The sequence below is a fragment of the Mus caroli genome, unplaced genomic scaffold (assembly GCF_978045245.1).
Source record: "Mus caroli unplaced genomic scaffold, Mus_caroli_1 scaffold_8, whole genome shotgun sequence".
NCBI classification, from domain to species: domain Eukaryota; kingdom Metazoa; phylum Chordata; class Mammalia; order Rodentia; family Muridae; genus Mus; species Mus caroli.
Genome location: NW_028227263.1, coordinates 53,556,999 through 53,578,091, shown reverse-complemented (window position 1 = coordinate 53,578,091; position 21,093 = coordinate 53,556,999). Strand labels below are relative to the sequence as shown.

General features: G+C 40.7%; 1 protein-coding gene across 1 annotated transcript in view; it reads left to right on the top strand.

Moving 5' to 3' along the window:
- LOC110298295 (lysosomal Pro-X carboxypeptidase) overlaps positions 1-20,138 on the top strand; it is a 51,423-nt gene extending 31,285 nt beyond the window's left edge. Inside the window, exons 3-9 of the mRNA XM_021167456.3 lie at positions 1,156-1,257; positions 6,285-6,466; positions 7,382-7,539; positions 8,687-8,856; positions 13,844-14,008; positions 14,771-14,958; positions 19,118-20,138. Coding sequence (XP_021023115.1) covers positions 1,156-1,257; positions 6,285-6,466; positions 7,382-7,539; positions 8,687-8,856; positions 13,844-14,008; positions 14,771-14,958; positions 19,118-19,325 — 1,173 coding nt within the window. The 3' untranslated portion in view covers positions 19,326-20,138. The remainder of the gene's footprint in view (positions 1-1,155; positions 1,258-6,284; positions 6,467-7,381; positions 7,540-8,686; positions 8,857-13,843; positions 14,009-14,770; positions 14,959-19,117) is intronic.
- The last annotated feature ends 955 nt before the right edge of the window (positions 20,139-21,093 follow it).

The window sequence follows — 21,093 nt, the reverse complement described above, 5'->3', positions numbered from 1 at the left end:
ACCATCTATCTCCCTGAAAGAAAAGTGGGGGGGGGGGGGTGTCTCAAAAACCACGGGTATCAGGATAACCCATTATCCCTTCAGGTAGCTCCTCTAGATCCTTATACATTGGTGAAAATGACCAAAGCCATTTAAAGTTCCTATAGTTACATATTAAACATCTACAGCATCCACCTATGCTAAACTGTCCAATCTCAAGGCTCTCAGCCTTCCCAATGCTGCAATCCTTTAATACAGCTTCTCAGTTTAATACCATAAAATTTTGTTTGTTGCTACTTCATAACTGTAATTTTGCAACGGTTATGAATCATAGCGTAAACATCTGGTATTACCTGTGATCTTAGAAGACCCTAGAGAAAGGGCTGTTCGTTATCTCCCAGAGGTCACAACCCAGAGACTGAGAACCACTGATCTAATCAATTAAGGCTGTCCGCCTAGGATGCTTTCTTAGGAAGGATTCAGAGGGCACCGTCCAGTTAAAGGGAAAGAGGCAGTGAATGATTAGTGAGGAGCCAGCAGTGTGGAGTAAGGAAGTCTAGGGGCCTTGGTGAATGCTCTGCAGTACAGCCTGTGTGAACACTGAGCTTTGTGTCTGTGTCCTTGCCTGTAAAACCACAGTGCCTGATTCTTGTCCTGTGTGCTAATTAAGTGAATTATTACAGGTGTGGCTAGAGCAGTATCTGACACATTGCAAGCAGTAATTAATAACAGCTGCTGTTAGATTCTGTTGATTTTTCTGATAAATTAGATTAAAATCCCAAGGAGTTTTAATATGCTTATTTATTTCTTAATTTCTTTATGTTGTCTGTCTATGTCTTTAACACTTAGATATCTTTACCTCCTTCCTAGAATATTAACCACCATGCAGTTTGAAGACTGAAATGTAATATTGACTCAGGGTCAGAGAGTCAGGATAAGAAGAGATGAGGCGACTATTAGTTGAACATACTGATCTCATTTTGTTTCTCTGTAGTGCACTGTGATACAGCTAGTGTAGACCCCCCCACCCCCACCCCCAGTAGAACACACATATATTGCACAGTTTTTAGAGAGTTCTTTCTGGTCTGGTCTAACATCTATTTCATATGGTTTGCAAAAGTTCAATGCGCTATTTCATGGCCCAGTTTGACTTGTGAGTCTGTAAACTCTTCCTAGGGGTTCATGTGGGACGTGGCTGAGGAGCTGAAAGCTATGCTGGTGTTCGCGGAGCATCGATACTATGGGGAGTCCCTTCCCTTTGGTCAGGACTCCTTCAAGGTATGTACACATGTTTCTTTTAAGGTTAAAGATTTTCAGTACCCTTTTTGGTAGTTATTTGTTTAAGCTTAGAACATTTTATACTCAAACAGCGTGAGATCACTTTAGTTTGAAGTGCCTGAAAACTTAATAATTTGTACTTTATCTTTCCTTTATATGTATAATTTGTACAAAACGAGAATCTTTCTTTCTTTTTTTCTTTCTTTCTTTCTTTCTTTCTTTCTTTCTTTCTTTCTTTCTTTCTTTCTTTCTTTCTTTTTGTGCTAAGGATCAAACACAGGCAGTCACTTTTAAAAAGAAAATTCAGACCTATTCTACCTATATAACTGTTTTGCCTGCATGTGGCTATGCACCATGTGGGAGCCTGGTGCTTGAGAAGTTCAGAAGGGGACACTTCATCCCCTAGAACTCCAGTTATGGATAGTTGTGAGCCCAGTGTGCTTGTGTGTGTCTTCGTGTGTGTGTGTATGTGTGTGTGTGTGCGTGTGTGTGTGCTGGGAAGCAAACCCAGGTCCTTTGCAAGAGTAACAGGTGCTCTGACTTGCTCAGCTTCCTCTCCACCTCCCTATCAGTGGCTCCTGGTTTGGTTTTGTTTGTAGTTCTGGGGAACCGAGAAAGGCCTAACCTGTTCAAGTAATCCTTAAGTAACCCTTAAGTTACCTGTACAGCCCCTGCTAGTTACAGTTCAGTTCATCCTGGCTTCAGCCAGGTCAGTCCCACTCCATTGCTGCACACAGTGCCGGGAGTTTTCATTTTTCAACAGTGTCAGTAAGCAACTCTGCTCTGTAAATGATGACCTAAGTTACTGTTCTTACCTCAGGAGTAAACAAGTATGCAAATATATGAGAAGGAGTTTCAGAAACATATAATCTGCATATAAGTATAAATGAGGTCATGTTACCCCTGGTGTTCTCATTAGCCTTTCCCTTCTTACAGGAACCCCAGCCTTGACCTTTGTCAGGCTTTGTCCTTAACGAGCCAGGATAGTTTTTCTTCCACTCAATGACTTGATTTTCCTCATGTCCATCTAGCTATAATAATTTCCCACATATCCTGTTACTAATATTTCCCTTAGGGAACTCAATTTCTAAAAGTTTCCACTACTTTTATGTTTTTCTTTTTTCTTTTTTTTTAAAGATTATTTTATTTATTGTATATGAGAACACTGTAGCTGTCTTTAGACACATCAGAAGAAGGTATTGGATCCCATTACAGATGGTTGTGAGCCACCATGTGGTTGCTGGGATTTGAACTCAGAATCTTCGGAAGAGCAGTCAGTGCTCTTAACCATTGAGCCATCTCACCAGCCCTACTTTTATGTTTTTCAAGTTGCTTTAAAATATGACAATAAATATTACATTAAAATATTTGTGCCGTACCTAATGTCTTCCTTCTATCTTATTCAGTTGAGTGTCATACCATCCTTTTGTGAATTGTCACCTAAAATAACTTGAGAATAGTCATATTTTAGGCTGTTTTGAAAGGAGCTTCTTAAATTTTATATTTGGTTAACTAAGTTTATTATGTCATGATAAATGAAGTAATTAAAAATAAGTTTAAGCCGGGCGTGGTGGTGCACGCCTTTAATCCCAGCACTCGGGAGGCAGAGGCAGGCAGATTTCTGAGTTCGAGGCCAGCCTGGTCTACAAAGTGAGTGCCAGGACAGCCAGGGCCAAACAGAGAAACCCTGTCTCGAAAAACCAAAAAAAAAAAAAAATAAATAAAAAATAAAAATAAGTTTAAGACGTACATGTCCTATAAGTCAGTGGCAGAGTGGTTTGTTGTAATTTGTTGGATTGATTGGACAGTTTTGTTCTTTAGCTTAGTATTGTACATACACATGTGACCAGTGGTCCTGAAACTATTGGGAAACAGTCAAATTGTTACACATTGCATCTTAACTTTCTGTAGGTTGCTGCAATCTACTATTATCTGTTATTATCTGTTAGCAAAGTGAAACCATACCTGTGTTTTTAAAATATGCTTCTTTCTCTTCCTGTGCTCACAAAAGTTGTCAATAGCATAAGAGATGTTATACATATTATTTGAAAATTGGAAACAATTGCACCCAACTATATGTATAGTGCCATTTAAAATGGAAGAAAATTATGACAGCGAGAGACGAGGTGAGAAGTCAGTGTATATGGATGAGGGTAAAGGTTGATGGAGTGGGGGATGCAGATAGGAGAAAAGGAATGGTAATGACTTTGTGACACAGTAAGCATGAGCAAACACACTAGAATGGCAGAAAGCATTTACTATTATTTCATAATTCCTGTAAGGAATTAGGAAGAATTAGTTGGGTGGTTCTCCTTCAGCGGCCACTCTAGGCTACAATGTCGGACAAAGTGCTTGGACCATCTGAAGGCTTGAATCCACTCTTAGCAGGTCATCAGAGGAATTATAGACTGCTGTGGATATTATCAAGAGGCTGAAGGTCCTCATCTCCCACACTGTCCAAAGCATCTGTGTGAGGAGTGGGATGGTGTAGTAGCTAACTTCTCTCAACACTGCCAACCAAGGCGGAAGCTGAAGTGACTCTAATGACCTGACCTAGGAGGTCATATCATCACTTCTGCCACTGTTTGGCTTTTAGAACTAAGTCACTAAGGGTAGCTCAGGCACAAAGGAGTGGACTAGGTTATATCTGTAAGAGAAGGACTGGGAAACTTTTATAGACACGGGTAAAGAGTACCAAAGAGTACCTGTCAGCCTTCTGTGTTCAGCAGAGCAAAATGGACCCACACAAGAGCTAAATCATCATGGAAATGGCTGAGTGTGTTTCCTTCCACTTGGGGATCTTTTTCTTTGATGATTGTATTGCTTCCCCTCCAATATATTCCAATTATAGCTGTCTGTGATTGGCGGCTGAGTTTGTTTTGATTGTTGAGTTTGTTGCTGTAGCAAATATACAATCTTTTAGTAAAGTGTGTGTGGGGGTGAGTTTCTTTTGACTGGGGATTCTTTTTTTTTCATCGTCTGTGGGATTTAGTTCATCTTTGACTAAATCTTGGACTGCTTAAATGTGTCAAGACTTGAAATGAAATTCTTCTCCGCTGCATATTAAGCTTACTTTCATAATCCATCACGTTTATTGTTGAACGTTATTTGGGGCTTGTTTCTATTACTTCTACAACCTCAACAAGGCCTTCAGCAAATTGCATCTCCTGAGAATGACAGGCAAGATACATCGCAGGCTTGGGCAGAGAACATTGTTATCCTGTTGGAGGAACAAGCTTGCAAACTGTGTCACAGTGTTTGAAATGGTGACATTTCCAGGATAGGCCAAGATGCATTGCCAGGGTGGTGGAAAGTTTGTTTTTAAACTCCTTCAAGGAAACCAAGGGATGGGTTCCCTTCCTGGTGCCCAACTGTCCTGTTAGAGGGGAGGGGCTTTCGTCTGTCAGTGACTCTGTATTCTTCACTCTCTGGCTCCCTGTGGCTTCCTTAGCTCTGGAGCTTGGATGGGGGATAGGGCTCACCGCTGCCCATCCCTTTTTTTCTTTTTGTAGTTGTGTTTGTGTTTTAAAGTACTGAAGAAAAACAGGCTCTGTCCTGATAGAACTGGAGCTGTTTTCAGAGTCAGAGTCTTGGCAGCAAAGTTTTTTCTTCTTTATTCACTTTATATCCTGATCGCTGCTCCCCCACCTCCCCTCCACCGGTCCCTCTGCCCCCTCCTTCTCTTCTAAGAGGGTGGAGCTCCCCCACCCCCTATATCCCTCCACCCTGGCACTTCAAGTCTCTAAAGGACTAAGTGCAACCTCTCCACTGAGGCCAAACAAGGCAGCCCAGATAGAAGAAAGTATTCCACAGACAAGGCAACAGCTTTAGGGATCGCCCCAGCTTCCGTTGTGAGACTCACGTGAAGACCAAACCGCACATCTGCTACCTATGTGCAGGGAGGTCTAGGTCCAGCCCGTGTATGGTCTTTGCTTGGTGGTTCGGCCTCTGAAAGCCTCCAAGAGTCCAGCCTCAAGGTTCCTATCCCCTTCAGGGCCCTCAGTCATTCCCCCTCTTCTATAAGAGTCCCCAAGCTCCATCCATTGTTTGGTTGTGGATCTCTGTATCTGTCTGAGTCAGCTGCTGGGTGGTACCATGCTAGGCTCCTGTCGGCAAGCATATCAGAGTTTCATTAATAGTGTCAGGGATTGGTGCTAGTTCATGAGATGGGTTTCTAGTTGGACTGGTTATTGGTTGGTCATTCCTTCCGTCTCTGTTCTACCCTCCCCCTCATCCCTGCATTTCTTGTAGACAGGATAAATTTTGGGTCTAAAGTTTTGTGGATGGATTGGTGTCCCTGTACTGGGGTTCCTGCTTGGCTACAGGAGGTGGCCTCTTGGAGTTGCATATCCCCATGTAGTAAGTCACAGCTAAGGTTACCCCTGTTGATTCTTGAGAGCCTCCCTATCCCAGGTCTATGGCCCGTCCTTCAGATGTGCCCTCCCCCGGCCATCCAGCTTGCCAGCATACCATAGTGACAAATCTTGCTGCAGTTTCTTTTTTATTCAGAAGCAAAAATATCTCTCAAACCTCATAAGATCACTGACCTCTACCCATAAGACGTAAGCTAAGGGCTTAAGAAGCCCTGCCTTTACAGACTCTGTGTGTCTCCATAACTATGCACCATGCCTATAGTTGTTTAAATTTCTCAGCAAAAAGCAGAGCTCTGGCAGAAGAATCGGACTGGCTAAATGTTCAAGTAGGGCACAACAAGATCTCTCTTTGTCCTTTAAGAGAAGTATCTTGAATGTTTAAATATGGCTGGGTCTTGCTTCCTGTATTGCATTTGAAAATAAGCTCTAAAAGCAATGACGTTACATTTGGTTGGAAAACATCTCATGTTCTTTCACAGACTTAAAGTTACTTTTCATAGATGGCTTCGATGTGGATGATGTGGGATTTTAGCTCAGTTGTCTGGAAATTTATTTCAAGTAATGAAAACTCTGCCGTGCCTCATCTGCTATTATGTGTCCATTTATACCTGTTTTCTTTTGTCTTTATTCTTAAATAAATATGCACATATATAGGATTCCCAACACTTGAATTTCCTGACATCAGAACAGGCTCTGGCTGATTTTGCAGAGTTAATCAGACACTTGAAAAAAACAATCCCAGGAGCTCGAGGTCAACCTGTCATCGCCATCGGGGGCTCTTATGGTGGCATGCTTGCAGCCTGGTTCAGGATGAAGTATCCTCACATAGTAGTTGGGTAAGTACGTTGATTCTTGGCACAGTCCTTAACAATAAAGAGAAAACTAATTAGAGATTTGTTTTGGGTTAAACACGCTCCGTGCTGTGTTATATGGACACCTTCCTCTCAGTAACAACAGTATTATGAGCCAGGTAACGTGGCACACACCTTTAACCTCAGTACTTGGAAGGCGGAGACAGACAGGTGGATCTTTGTGTGTTCAATGCCAGCCTGGTCTGCATAGTGAGTTTCAAGACAGCCAGGGATATGTAGAAAGACCATGTCTCAAACAACAACAACAAAAACAGTATCAACAAGAAGAAACCCCCAACAATGTTATGTTTCTAATCATCTTTGTTTCATTTCAATTTCAATACTAAAAGTGAATTTGGTGGCTGAGAGATGTTTCAGTTTTAAGAGTACTCACTGCTATTTCAGAGGACATGAGTTGGGTGCCTAGCACCTGTGTCAGGTGGCTCACAACTACCTACAATTCCAGATCCATGGGATCTGACCCCTTCTCTAGCCTCCACAGGAATTTGGACAGACAGACAGACAAACAGGCACGCACACCCCCCCCCCCATATATGTGGACACTCACATTTAAAAAAGCAAAACAAGGGCAGAAGAGATGGCTCAGAGGTTAAGAGCCCTGTCTGCTCTTCCAGAGGTCATGAGTTCAAGTCCCAGCAACCACATGGTGGCTCACAACCATCTGTAATGAGGACTAGTGCCCTCTCCTGGCTTGCAAGCATAAATGCAGGCAGAACACTGTGTACTTAATATATATATATACACATATATATGTATATGTGTATATATATATATATATATATATATATATATATATATATAAAAGCAAAACAAACAAAAAGCATGAATAGATGAATCACATTTCTCTTTTTTCCTCCTCCCATTTCTCTGATCATTTAGAGCTCTTGCAGCTTCTGCCCCTATCTGGCAGCTTGATGGCATGGTTCCCTGTGGTGAATTTATGAAGATTGTAACTAAAGATTTCAGGAAAAGTGGTCCTTATTGTTCAGAAAGTATCCGCAAATCCTGGAATGTCATTGACAAACTCTCGGGTTCAGGTAAGCTTTCATTAAGAGACAGAATTTGCCGTGTGTTGATTTTTGTTTGTTTGTTTGTTTTTTAACCTTTAACTTATTAAAAATAAGTGCTGGCACTTTTTGTAACTTTTGTAAATAATTACGTATATTTGCTGTTTGTATGTGTGTATATGTATGATGTATTGTATGAGTTTGTATTGGTTTTTATGTCTTATGTATGTGCCTGTTAGTATGGTATGTGATTGTTGTTGTGTATATGTAGTGGGCATGTGTGTGTGTAGGTCAGAGGTTGACTTTTTAGGGTTCCTTTCTTCTACCATCCCTCCCTTTTTTTCTTTTTGAGACATAGTCTCTCAGTGAACCTGCAGCTCATTAATAGGATAGGCTAGTTTGCCAGTGACCTTCAGGGATCTGTTTATCTTTCCCCTTCCTGACCTAAACTGGAGTTATAGGTACACACCACCACTTCCGGGTTTTTATATGTGTTAATGGGAATTCAAACTCAAGTCCTTATGTTTGCATAGCAGGTACTTTATCTACTGAGTGATATTTGTAACCTAACACTGCCACATATTAAACACACATAAACACACACCCACACACACACACACACACACACGATAGATACATAGATACATATATGTATAGGGAATCATACCAATCAAAATGTATGGATGAATAAATTTTTACAAAGTAAGTGCTTAGTATTGATAATATACAGATCAAGAAAAGACAAAACCACCACCAACAAAGAAAGACAAAAAAAAAAGACAAAAAAAATCTCATCAACCCTCTGCTGCTGACTACAGTACCTCACACCCACACAGCGACTCCCTGTTGAACCACAGGCTGATTTTCTGGAATCGTAGTAATGACAGTTGCATACTGTGTGCGATTTCGGTTTTGGTCTGCTGTATTTTGTGCAATATTCTAATTATTAAGTGTATCCCTTTGTTTTATTTAGTTGTAGTTTATGCATGTTTTTTAGTATTCTCATTTATTTCAATAGTATCTTAAACTGGGAAATAATATTAATTTTGCTAAGTTCTATGGGTTTATCTAGTTGCCCTAAAATATTTTATTGAATGTTGGATGTTTTGCATAATACCAAATGATGAATAAATGGTTGGTTGACCTGTAGATTAGCAGTGTGTCCTTTGATCTGCAGGCAGTGGTCTCCAGTTGCTCACGAACACTCTTCACCTATGTAGTCCCTTGACTTCTGAGAAAGTCCCAGCTTTAAAAGGATGGATAGCTGAGACCTGGGTGAACCTGGCCATGGTGAACTACCCTTATGCATGCAACTTCTTGCAGCCTTTGCCTGCTTGGCCCATCAAGGTAACAGAAATGTCATTGTCATTGTCATCGTCCTCCTCTTTTCCTTCTCCTTCTCTTTCTCCTTCGTCTTCTTTAGAACATATTTTTCTCTTTTATCAAAAAAGGGAAAAATCATTCTCTGACTTTCAACATCAAAAAAATAAAATCCCAACTACATAGGGACTGGGTGAAATTAATGTTTATGGGATAGAATCCTGGGTCTACAGCTTTCTGATCATGTGACCTTTGGCACGTTAGCTATGTCTTTTCACCTCAGTTTTCTCATTTGAGAAGTGAAGACAAATCTCACCAACTACAGCACTGTGAGAACAAGGAATAAGACCAATAGTTGGTGCTGATAGAATCACTACTATATGCCAAATTCTGGGCATAGTTTGCATATGTACTAAATGCCATTTTGTGATATATGTATCATGCCTAGGTCCATGTAATGCATTAACTAAGCTTAATAAATGGCATATTTTGTCATAGTACTGCGGTGCAGTGAGCTGTTAAAGGCAGCCTTAAAAGCTACACTCATCATGGGTGATCTCCATGACAAACAGCAGCATGCAAGACTATCTTTTCATGTGCTGGGGTAAGTGAGTGGCCTGGATCTACTGCTTTCACTCCATGCTCCTAAACAAGGGGACTTGGTCTCCAAAGCTCCCTGTCCTCCTCTGTACACAAAAATAAATGCATAGACTTCCACTGAGAACCATGCAAAATGTTAGATTTGAAGACACTGAGAATCATACATTATGATAAGTTTATGTTCTTTTTTTTTCCAGAGTGAAAACATATCACACTCATTTTCATTCTTTCATAATGCTAAAAGTTTTTGTTGTGTTTTGTTCTGTTTTTGTTTTGTTTTTCACAGTGTTGCCTGTCTGTCATGGAAATAACTCTGTATTTCAAGGCTGGCCTCGAACTCACAGAGATCCACCTGCCTCTGCCTCCCGAGTGTTGGGACTTACAGCCATGCACCACCACTTCCCAGCTATGCTAAAGTTCTTTTCATGGTAAAAGGGTTTATTACATATGTTCACCTTTAAATGTTTCTTTTTAAAGAATGTCTCTCATAGTGTTAATAACCAAGTCTGGCAGAGTTGATGGTTAAGGTTTGAGGATATAATTGAAGGGATTTCTAGAGTGAGTATTGGAAATGAAACTAGAATTAGTCATGTGAAAGTAGGGTTTCAAAATGCCTGTTGTGTGACTGCCCTGCCTTGTGACTGCCCTCTCCCTCTCTGTACCCTCTCACAAGTGGAGCTAAATCTCTTCTTGTCTTGAGACAGGATCTGGCTTGAAGTCCTCCTGTTGTCCAGGCAGGCCTCCCAGCTAGCTGGGATTACAAGGCCTGTCACTAGGTCTGCTTTACAAGAACTCTTCATTTAGCAGTCCCTTTATTAAAACGTTGTAGTTAATAATTAAATCTTTGTAGCATCTATTTTCTTTTTTTTTCTTTTTATTAATTCATTTTTTTACACTCTGTATTTTATTCCCCGTCCCCATCCACCCTCCAACTGTTCCACATCTCATACCTCCTCCCTACACGCCTGGCTCCACATGGATGCCCCACCCCCCACTCTGAAGCATCTATTTCCTATTGAAGTGACTTACTTTATGTTCAGTGTGTTCCACAAAGAAACAGTCACATTAAATTGTCATTTTTTTGTATGTCAGCTCAATTATCACCTTTTAATTTGCCTTTTGAGTTTAGCACATTTGCTTACATTGCCTACTGTTAACAAGCTACGTGCGCATGGAGAAGTAATTACAGGGTTGATATGTAAAACACAGGAAGAAGAGAGAGGGAAAATAGAAAACCCAACTTCTCTTATCACAGTGCCTAAATACCTGACAAGAAGCACCTTAAGTGAAGAAGACTGTATCTCCCGTTATCTTCAAGGGGATACGTTTCATCAAGGAGAAACAGCAGCAGCTGGTCACAACGTACCCCCCTCAGGAAGCAGTGTAGGCCCCACCTACGGGCTGGTGGGCTCGTATTTAGTGTGGATCTTCCCTCTTCAGTGAGGGTGGATCTTCCCTCTTCAGTAAAACCTGTCTGGAAACACCTTCATATCCAGAGCCAGAGATGTGTTTCCATGGCCATTCTAAATCTACTTCAGGTGACAGTGAAGGTAAACCACCACAAATGATTGCCTGGATTTCATTGGCACATGTGATAGCCTCCCGGTTTCAACTCCAGTTTTCCTAGTTAATTCCCCATGTCTTTTCTTTCCCTAGTTTGGCTAGGTGATTTGTCAATCTGGTTTATATTTTTTTTTTCCCTAAGAATAAACCCCTTGATTGATTCTATGAGTTTTTCTTTTAGTCTCCATTTCATTTATCCCTGTCCTGATCTTTATTATTTCTTGCTATCTGCTGCTTTTGGATTTGTAATATTCTCATTTTTCTAATATCTTAAGGTGTATTATTTATTGAGATATTTCTGATTTTCACATATAAGCACTCATAACTCTAACCATCTAGAACTGCCTTAGTTGCATCCTGAAGGTCTGGTTGGTTAAGTTGTGTTTTCTGTTTCATTTGATTCTAGAATTTTTACAACAATCCATCCCAGTTTCCTTTAGAGCCACGAGCCATCCATGGTCTAATGCTCTCTCTCCATGTAGTCCTGTAATTTCTCTCTCCATGTAGTCCTGTAATTTCTCTCTCCATGTAGTCCTGTAATTTCTCTCTCCATGTAGTCCTGTAATTTCTCTCTCCATGTAGTCCTGTAATTTCTCTTGCTTTTCATTTCTAGTCTTATTGCACTATGATCTGGTAACATGTAAGAAATTACTTTGAATAATATTTCATAGATTTGATATGAAGCCTAGAAAGTGGTATTTTTAGAGATTTCATGGGTAGTAAGAGTGCTATAATTCCAATGCTAGGAATACTGAGACAGGTGACACACCCTACCCCCAAGGCTTGATAGCCAATAGGCAGCAAAAAGGGAAGGTTATCTCTATTTTTATCATAAAATGTTGATGCATAGTGTCTTAGTCAGGGTTTCTATTCCTGCACAAACATCATGACCAAGAAGCAAATTGGGGAGGAAAGGGTTTATTCAGCTTACACTTCCATGCTGCTGTTCATCACCAAGGAAGTCAGGACTGGAACTCAAGCAGGTCAGAAAGCAGGAGCTGATGCAGAGGCCATGGAGGGATGTTCTTCACTGGCTTGCTTCCCCCGGCTTCCTCAGCCTGCTCTCTTATAGAACCCTAGACTACCAGCCCAGAGATGGTCCCACCCACAAGGGGCCTTTCCCCCTTGATCACTAATTGAGAAAATGCCTTACAGTTGTATCTCATGGAGGCATTTCTTCAACTGAAGCTCCTTTCTCTGTGATAACTCCAGCTGTGTCAAGTTGGCACAAAACTAGCCAGTACACATAGTTATAGAAATAATCTATAAATTTATGTTGAGTCCATCTAATCTATGGTGTAGTTGAACTCTGAGGTTTCTTTGGTACTGTTTAGCTTAGAGAATTTATCTGAAGATAAGAGAGGGAGGGAGGCTGGCAAAGTGGCTCGGTGGTTCGGTGGCTAAGGATGTAGACTGCTACATCACACCACTTAAGATGTAGAAGTACACTTTTGTCAGCAATGACAATAAAACTGAAAATGACAAGACAATTGTAGAATGAGCTGCGACGTTGAAAAGAGAAAGAGAAAGGAAGAAATGTAGGGAAAGTAAAGTTGATTAAAAGAATGGAAGATGAAGGAATGCAGAAAATGTTTCGGTGGGAAGAGAAAAGAGCAGGATAGGCCAAACAAGGGGGAAAGAACAGTAAAAAGTTGCCCAATAACAAGAAAGTTAAAAAATAAAATTAAGTAAGTACAAGAAGAAGAGAACTAAAATTAAAAAAACTAGATTTTTTTTTAATTAAGTAAAAATCAGAATATACTGAAAGTCGAGAGTATGGAAAGAAGGACCACAGGGGCAAAAAAGTAAAGAACCTAAGGAAAAGAAATCGTATTACCCAATAGTGAAATAAAGTAGATGGATACAAGAGAGGAATAGCAAACTATAAAAGTACAGTGAAGCAATAATTGCACTGAGAATGAACAGAAGGAAAAGCACGAAGGTAAAAACAACAGAAAAGGAAGGAGAAGGAAAATTCAAAATCAAAAACTAGGAAAAGAAGATCACACATTGGATGTTATGTGGTGAGATCCTGCTTTTCAAAAGGACAGTAAAGCAGTGTATGGTGGCTCATCTTTGCAATCCCTGTGTCTTGATGGCCAACCAGCCTATCGTACTTGGTGAGTCCCAGGCAAGGAAATGAAATGGATAACACCCAAGAATGACACCCAAGGTTTCTCTGTGCCCTACACATACACACATTGACCCACATGTATGCACAAATATATACAAACAAAATTTCATAAATTTTTCATTCTTATGAAAATATAGACCTTCACTCAGCAAAGATTTAGTTATTAGAGGCTTTGCTGAGCACTGAGGAGATGTTCTGAAACCTGACTTGTGCAGGACAATAGTGCAGGGGCTGAGATAAAAATGGGAACACAGTGTAGTGAAGGGCCGCCAAGGGAGTGCTTTAGTTCTCCCAGGCTGGGAAACACACACAGGTGTAACATCAGAGAAGAGGGGATATTTGAGGTGTTATAATAAGTGAATTGATGAGCCATTTGTGGATTGAATGAGTGGGAAAAGGCATTTGAGGGAAGAGGGAATGGGTGTGGCGTGGTAAGGAGTGATTTACCTGGCCCCTGGAGCTAAGGCAGGGGAAAAGGAAGTAGTATCAGTAGAGAGCGCTTTACATCCCATGCAAAAGACTGACTTATTTCCCTACCCTCCAGAAAAAGTTAAAGGCTTTTCCTTCGAGAGAGGGAATTATTCTTCAGAAATAGAACTTTTAAAATGCATTACAGTGTTTATCAGCATTTTATGATAAGAATTGAGATAACCTTTCCTCTTTGTTACTAAACCAATTTTCTATTCATATCTGACTCTTCCCGTGTTTATCTCTTAGGAGGTGTGCCAATATTTGAAAAATCCTAATGTATCGGATACAGTGCTGCTGCAGAATATTTTCCAAGCTCTGAGTGTATATTATAACTACTCAGGCCAAGCAGCATGCCTGAATATTTCACAAACGACTACGAGCAGTCTGGGCTCCATCGGCTGGAGCTTTCAGGTGAGCATGCAGAATTTCCCCGAGTTCAGTGAGCCCTTTCCTGATAGTCTTGTACTGGAATATGTTGCCTGGCATTTTCTACCTTACCTGCCTCCAAGTCTGCACAGTGTAAGTTGCTACATGGCCCTATCCCTCCCTCCTTCCTTCCTTCCTTCCTTCCTTCCTTCCTTCCTTCCTTCCTTCCTTCCTTCCTTCCTTCCTTCCTTCTTTCCTCCCTCCCTTCCTCCCTCTATTTAATCATCAGCAAATGTATAATGAATGGTTTTCATTGGTCATAATCTCTTATGTTTCAAAGATATAAAAATAAATAGTTTATATGACTATTACCATAAAATATAGCCTGTTGAGGGAGATAGATTAACACTTTAATAGACCTTGACAAGTCCTGGAAAGGAAGCACAGGAAGACTCTCAGGCTTTTCTTGAGGGCTAAATATGGTCAAAGATATGAAAGAAGACTGCAAAAGAAAGGGAGGGAGGAAGGAAGGAAGGAGAAAGAAAACAGTAGAAATGCTGTGACTTCTCAGCTGTGTCTTTCTAGGAGAAACAAGGGGTTAAGTGGTAGGGAAGTTGGAGGTGGGGTGGGGGTAGGGGACTGCTCCATTGCAAGTGCAGTCCCTAGCTGAATGACCTTGACCCCGGCTAAATGATTTTGACCCTGGCTGAATGACCTTGAGCCTAGCTGAATGACCTTTTGTAATTTTAATTTTCTTCTTTTTTTGCTTCATTTTCCCTTTGTTTCCTTTCCTACTTTGCTTCTCAGGCCTGCACAGAAATGGTCATGCCCTTTTGTACTAATGGTATTGATGACATGTTTGAACCCTTTCTGTGGGACTTGGAGAAGTATTCCAATGACTGTTTTAACCAGTGGGGAGTGAAACCACGGCCTCATTGGATGACTACCATGTACGGTGGCAAAAACATCAGTTCACACTCAAACATCATTTTCAGGTGAGTTTGCCGGTTGATGGAGACACTTGCAGAATGGCTGAGAAAACAGAACTAGGAAGGTGGTAGGCACTAAAGTAACATTGAATACATTAGCGATGCTTTTCCACTCTGCTATTGAGTGCCAGGCACAGGGTAGTGCTCAGTAAACACTGATGAGGAGCCGACCTTAGTGGATAATAAACAGCAGTGCTACCATCCTACTTTGATGATTCTTTTCATTGCATGGTGGCTTTCTTGGAGGATTTGTATCTTCTAAAGCCTATAGATTACTTGACCAATGGTGATTCTCCATTATTTATGTAGAGATTTAGATGGGACCCCATGAAGAACTAACATCATTTCTCAGGCAAATAATTGTCGACAGTGATTAAACGAGGCTGGTTGTTGGCGATTTTACCCAGGTATCTGGAGTCTCTCAGGAAAACAGTATTTTATTTCATTTTTGGATTTCCCAATGACTGGCGTAGCTTTCACCTGTCTGAACTGAGGTCTTCAAGTCCAGGTGCATGCTAGGTCTCTCAGCAGCTCCACCCCTGTGCTAAGTCAGCAGAGTTTCAGAAGCCCTTTTCAGTCAGGTGCAGTTTGCTCCTCACGGGGCTGCAGGGACTTTGTTGTTTTGCAAATAATAGAGGGTTTCCTGTCTGAGTTGAGCTTATTAACTGGAATACAATCCATCTTCTGTGTGATATCTATAAACATTTATCGTGTAGAGGGAAATTAAAATTTCTATTTGGCATGAAATAAATACAAACAAGTAAAAAAAACCAAACAAACAAAAACCTTCATCCACATGTGAGCACCTTTATGTCTGCATAGCAGTGAAAAGAACAGTGAACTAGGTCAGCAAATTCAAGTTTTATATCCTTACTACCTGCATATAACATAAATATTATTACATTATTATAACATATTATACAATATTATGTTAATAAACAAAATAATATCATATTATAGTATTGAATACATTATATTATATAATATAACAATTAATATATTTTGATTAATACAATTATCTATAGTAGTGTATTAATTATAGCATAATGGATTTATTATATGATACATGTATGTGATATTATATGTTATACATTATTTTATTATATATTATGTATGTTATATTTTTATATATTATATATTATTTAACAAACAAAAAGGGATAACAAAGACTCCTAGAGATAGATTATATCGTGCTTTATTAACTTTAAATTTTTTGAATGCTAATGAACATAAACCACCAGTTTCTGAGAGACATTGGATTATGGAAAAAAACCTGCTGAACTGAATCAGCCTGGAATGGAGGGAAGGGAATGTGTCATGTTGGGAGAGAGGTTTTGTCTTTGTTTCAACTGGAGAATTAAAAATGGATTCCTTAAAAATTAATAAAAATCAGAATTGACTGATGGAGACTTCCTAAAAACCCTAACCCAATAAATGTTTAGCATTTTCCTGTTCTTAGTTCTAGTTCCGTGATACTCGCAGTTTGAGTCTCACCCTCACTCACATTGTCTATGTGTGTCCTCATAGCTGCTCTCTCATGGCAACCTCCCTTGATGACCTGCTCATTCCAAGTCCTCCTTGACCCTCTGTCTCATGCCACCTCTTCTCTTCCTTCCTTGTGGTCCTCCTCCTACCTCTCTGGGACCCTTGGCTGGGATTGGAAGTTCAGCCTTCCTATCTCCTCTGCCTAGTCATAGGCTGATCAGCTATTTATTGACCAATCAGAAGGTGATGAAGAAGAATGCTTACAAAACACTGAGACAGGTGATGCTTCATAAAAATATCAATACCGAAGTCCAGCCTAAACTCAACCCTTTGCCAGCATAGAAGTCAGCCAGCATAGAAGTCAGCCAGCATAGAAGTCAGCGTTTGAATAAGACAAAGACAACTCTTAGACAGTGTACAAAAGGATTATCCCTTCCAAGACCAATGTGAAGAATGAGTTGTTTACTTTGTAGTTGTTGGTGAGGTTCTCTTGAGCCCTTAAACATTACAGGCTGTTGCCATTACTCTTGGCTATCCTCCAGAACATGATGAGAAGGTACCACAGCATTACTGAGTCATAGAGCATAGCAAAATCAAGCTGTATGGACCTGGAAGCTTCATCCCTACTGGCTAGCTTTTATACTGACAGAAGGTGTTGAGCAAGCTACTAGAGGAAGAAACCAGTCATCAATAGTCATCAATCACATCCAGCTATGACACCTGTGAGCCACAATACTGGTCATACAAGATATGCCCGATGGTGCAATGGGGGCACAAACATTACGGGAGTTACCAGCCACACTCATTGGATTTACGACTAGCTCCACAAGGTGAAACCCATACCCAGCATCATTATTGCCTGAGAACCTATCATAGACATGACATAGACCCTAGGGAAGAATAGATTAATGCACCTCTCAATGCTTATCTAAATATTTTCCTTTTAATAGAAAGACTTCCTGTTCTTATATTGGGAACGATAACACTCATTTTGTTTTGGGGGACAAGGTTTCATGTAGTCCAGGCTGACACTGAACACATTATGTAGCTAAGGAAGACCCTGAATTACTGACCCTCTTTCCTTCACCTCTGCCGCGGTGGGATTGCAGGTGTGTGCAACCATGCCCAGCAACAGCACTTTGAAGAGTGTTTTGAAGAAGCTCTTTGAATCTCTCCACCCTCTTACCTAATCACCACTATCCCGAGCAGCCACCATAAGCCGGAGAGAAAAACACCCACAGTGGTTTTATGTACACATGTATTTTTCAGGGACAACCACAATGTGAAAGTTTTTAAGATTATTTTTAGTACTTCTAGTACTTGGGGGATACATAGTACCTCTGAATCCTGCACAATTCAGAGGTCAGAGAGTATAGGCAAGGGGAGAGAGAGAGAGAGAGAGAGAGAGAGAGAGAGATATGGGCTAATAGCTTTATTAGGACCATTATATTATCTAAATGAATGTTACATGGGGAGTTTTAAATGTGGCTCTAAAGAAAATATGCGTAAGTTCTAGGCTACAAGTTGACAGGTAGTCACTGTGGCATAGACCCTTCTGGTGTGTGAGTCAGTAGGCCTCAGAGTGTGTGTGACTCTAGCTCTCCCAGAGAGAAGCGGTAACCAGTGAGTAGTTATAATTAGGCAGATGTCTGGATCGGCCACAATGAGGGCCTATAACAGTCAGTTGGGTTTTTGTTGTGGTGGTGGTGGTTAGTCTGGTTTGGTTTACTATAGCTGACCCTCATGACCCTAGTCAGCAAGAGAAGGGACAAGAGGTGCTTTGGAAACAGGAGGCTGGATGGTAAGACACATGAGACAAGAAAGCGAGGCGAATATTGTGAAGGATGGAAGGGTACAAGGTGGTGTTGAGAGCTGGGGAAGAAGAGGGGCCTGAAAATCAACAAAGCCAAATTTTATTGAAAATAATACTCTATATGCTAATTAACAATTTTTAAATAAAAATAATAGAAAGTTAAGTGTGGCCTTGAATTTGTGGTCCTCTTACATCAGTTTTCCAGTACTGAGATTATAGCTGTGCACTCCCATACCTAGTGAGAATCAATTATTAAGCTTGAAAGCAAAAAGATACATGATCCAGTTAAAGACAGACCAGAAGCCAGATATGTGGCTTTACCTGTAGATTCCACCAGGAGGACTGCTCCAGGTTTGAGGCGAACATGGCTACATAGTGAGTTCCAGGCTGCCTCAGGCTACAATGAGACTGTCTCCAAGCAACAAAAAACAAAGTGATAGTCTTAATAGAAAAAAATTCAAATACTATATCCAAGTGGTCTAATATATGAAAAGATGATAAGTATCAGTTGGGGGAGTATGCATATGGAAATCAAGACCACAGTGAAAACTGACATAGCCCAATGGTAAAGGACGCCTCTAATCTCACCATCAAATCCACAATGGAAAAAGACCTAAATCCCATTTGGGAATGGGAGTGTAAGCTAGCAAAGCCACTTTGGAAAACAGTTTGGCACTTCATTAAGAAATTAAGTGGTAGCACACGTCTCAGCAATGCTATTCCTAGGTCTACTCGGGAGAGGAAGATGCACACACACATGAGTGTATAGTGGAAGTGATAATGTTCAAATGAGTAGTGCCCGTGGGATCCACAAGGTGGCAACTATAAAAAAGTACATTCATTTTTCTTGGTTTCCCTCCCTTGCAGCAATGGTGAGTTAGACCCGTGGTCAGGAGGTGGAGTAACCAGAGACATCACAGACACCCTGGTGGCTATCAACATCCCTGACGGGGCCCATCATTTAGATCTTCGAGCCCACAATGCCTTCGATCCTTCCTCTGTGCTGTTATCTCGATTATTGGAAGTTAAACACATGAAGAAATGGATTTTAGATTTCTATAGCAATATCAAATGAACAATTTTTAAAAATTAATTTTTTTGTTTTCTTTTATGTTCCCTCCACCCACATACCCATTCACTTTTATGTAATTCACTTCTATGTAATTACTTTCTCTCATTTGTCATTATATTTGTTGGGCCAAGGCCAAGACACAAGAGAGTGACCGTGGTGGGTACAGACATCCCACCCAGGTGACTGCTCTGGCCTCACTGTCTTTATGTCATCATGGCAGCTCACAGGCCATCAGAACTGGCATGGCTCCTCACTGCCTTTCACCAGAGGGAGAGCCCCTCTCCCATCAGCAGGGAGGTCTCCTTGGTTCTGAGGCTGAAGTCTCTCTGGCCCATTGTAAGTCCCCACTCCTGCCACAAAAGGGAAAGCAGAAGCCGGATTCAAAACGCTGCAGCTGCAGCTGATAGAATGGGGAATGCCAGTCCAGGAAACCGGGCTGCTTCCTGTGAGCTCACTCAGTGAGTGACTCTGAACTGGGCTGCCATAAAGAAGGCAGAGACCTACCTGTGTGTTGCTTCTGTCTCCCTCCAGCTGTTGGGAGGTCAGTGTGCCTGGGCTGGCTGCTTTTGGAAAGTCCTTTCTTTATTTCTTTCCCACTTGGCAGCTCTCCTTAGTTCTGGGACATTTGCCACCGTGGTACTGCCAGGAAGGAATCTGGCCTTGTCCTGCTCTCTTTGGTTCCAAGGTCAATTTTATGGTGGTCTGGCTACAATCTGCCAATTTAGGAAAAGTGCTGTTTTTTGTTGTTGTTGTTGTTTTTTACTTTAAAACTGAACAAATTCTGTTAATAAAAATTCTTTAAAATTTGACAAATCATCTATTGAAAAAGTAGAATGTACTTCTGTTCATTTCGTAAAGAAATTTTTTGTTCTAGTCATTGTTCCAGTATCATTATAGCCTTAAGTGTCTGGATTCCTAGCATCAGGTGTGTGGGGACTTTCCTGTGTGGCTTCTAGAAGACAAGCAGACTAATTCAAACAGGCAGCACATTTGGCATTAATAGATGTCAGAGCCTTCCCATTCCCAAAGGCTTGGAATTTTGAAGCAGTTCTTACAGTGAGATCTTTTTTCTAAGGGATGTTTCCGTGGTACTGCCAGGAAGAAATCTGGCCTTGTCCTGCTCTCTTTGGTTCCAAGGTAGGAAATAAGGTTGAATCCAAACCTCTGAGGGACACAGCCTAACAGGTTCTTCTCAACAGCAGCCCCCAGTTTCTTTATTTCTTAGTCATGTTCTTACCATGGCTTGGAAACATTTCTTGCTTTTGAGAAACTATCCCTAGATCCCTGACAAGGTTTTATTTTATTATTGCTTTCTTGTTTTCTAGATTATAATATATTTACAATTACATTTCTGGTTTTTTCTTTCCTCCCTTTAAATTGTCCCATATACCCCACCTTGCTTTCTTTAAATACATGTTCTCTTTTTAAAATTAATGCATTTATATTAATTTATATAACCTTATTGCATACATATATGTGTATACATATATTTTTCTAAATGCAACCTGCACAATCTATATAACGTTACTTTGGTGAATGTCCTCAGGGTTGTTGGCCCTTCAGTATTGAATAACGACTTGATGTGCGCATCCTTGGTGAGGATTGTCTCTTCAGCTCTCAGCTCTCCATAGTTGCCTCTAGTTCTCTGTGTAGGGTGGAGTTTTGGTGGACTCTCCCAACCACTTTGGTGTTGTCCTTGTTCAGCTCATGTTTAGGCTAGGGAAAGATTTGGTGGAGGACATTTTTACCTTTATTTTAGGATTTTAGGCTT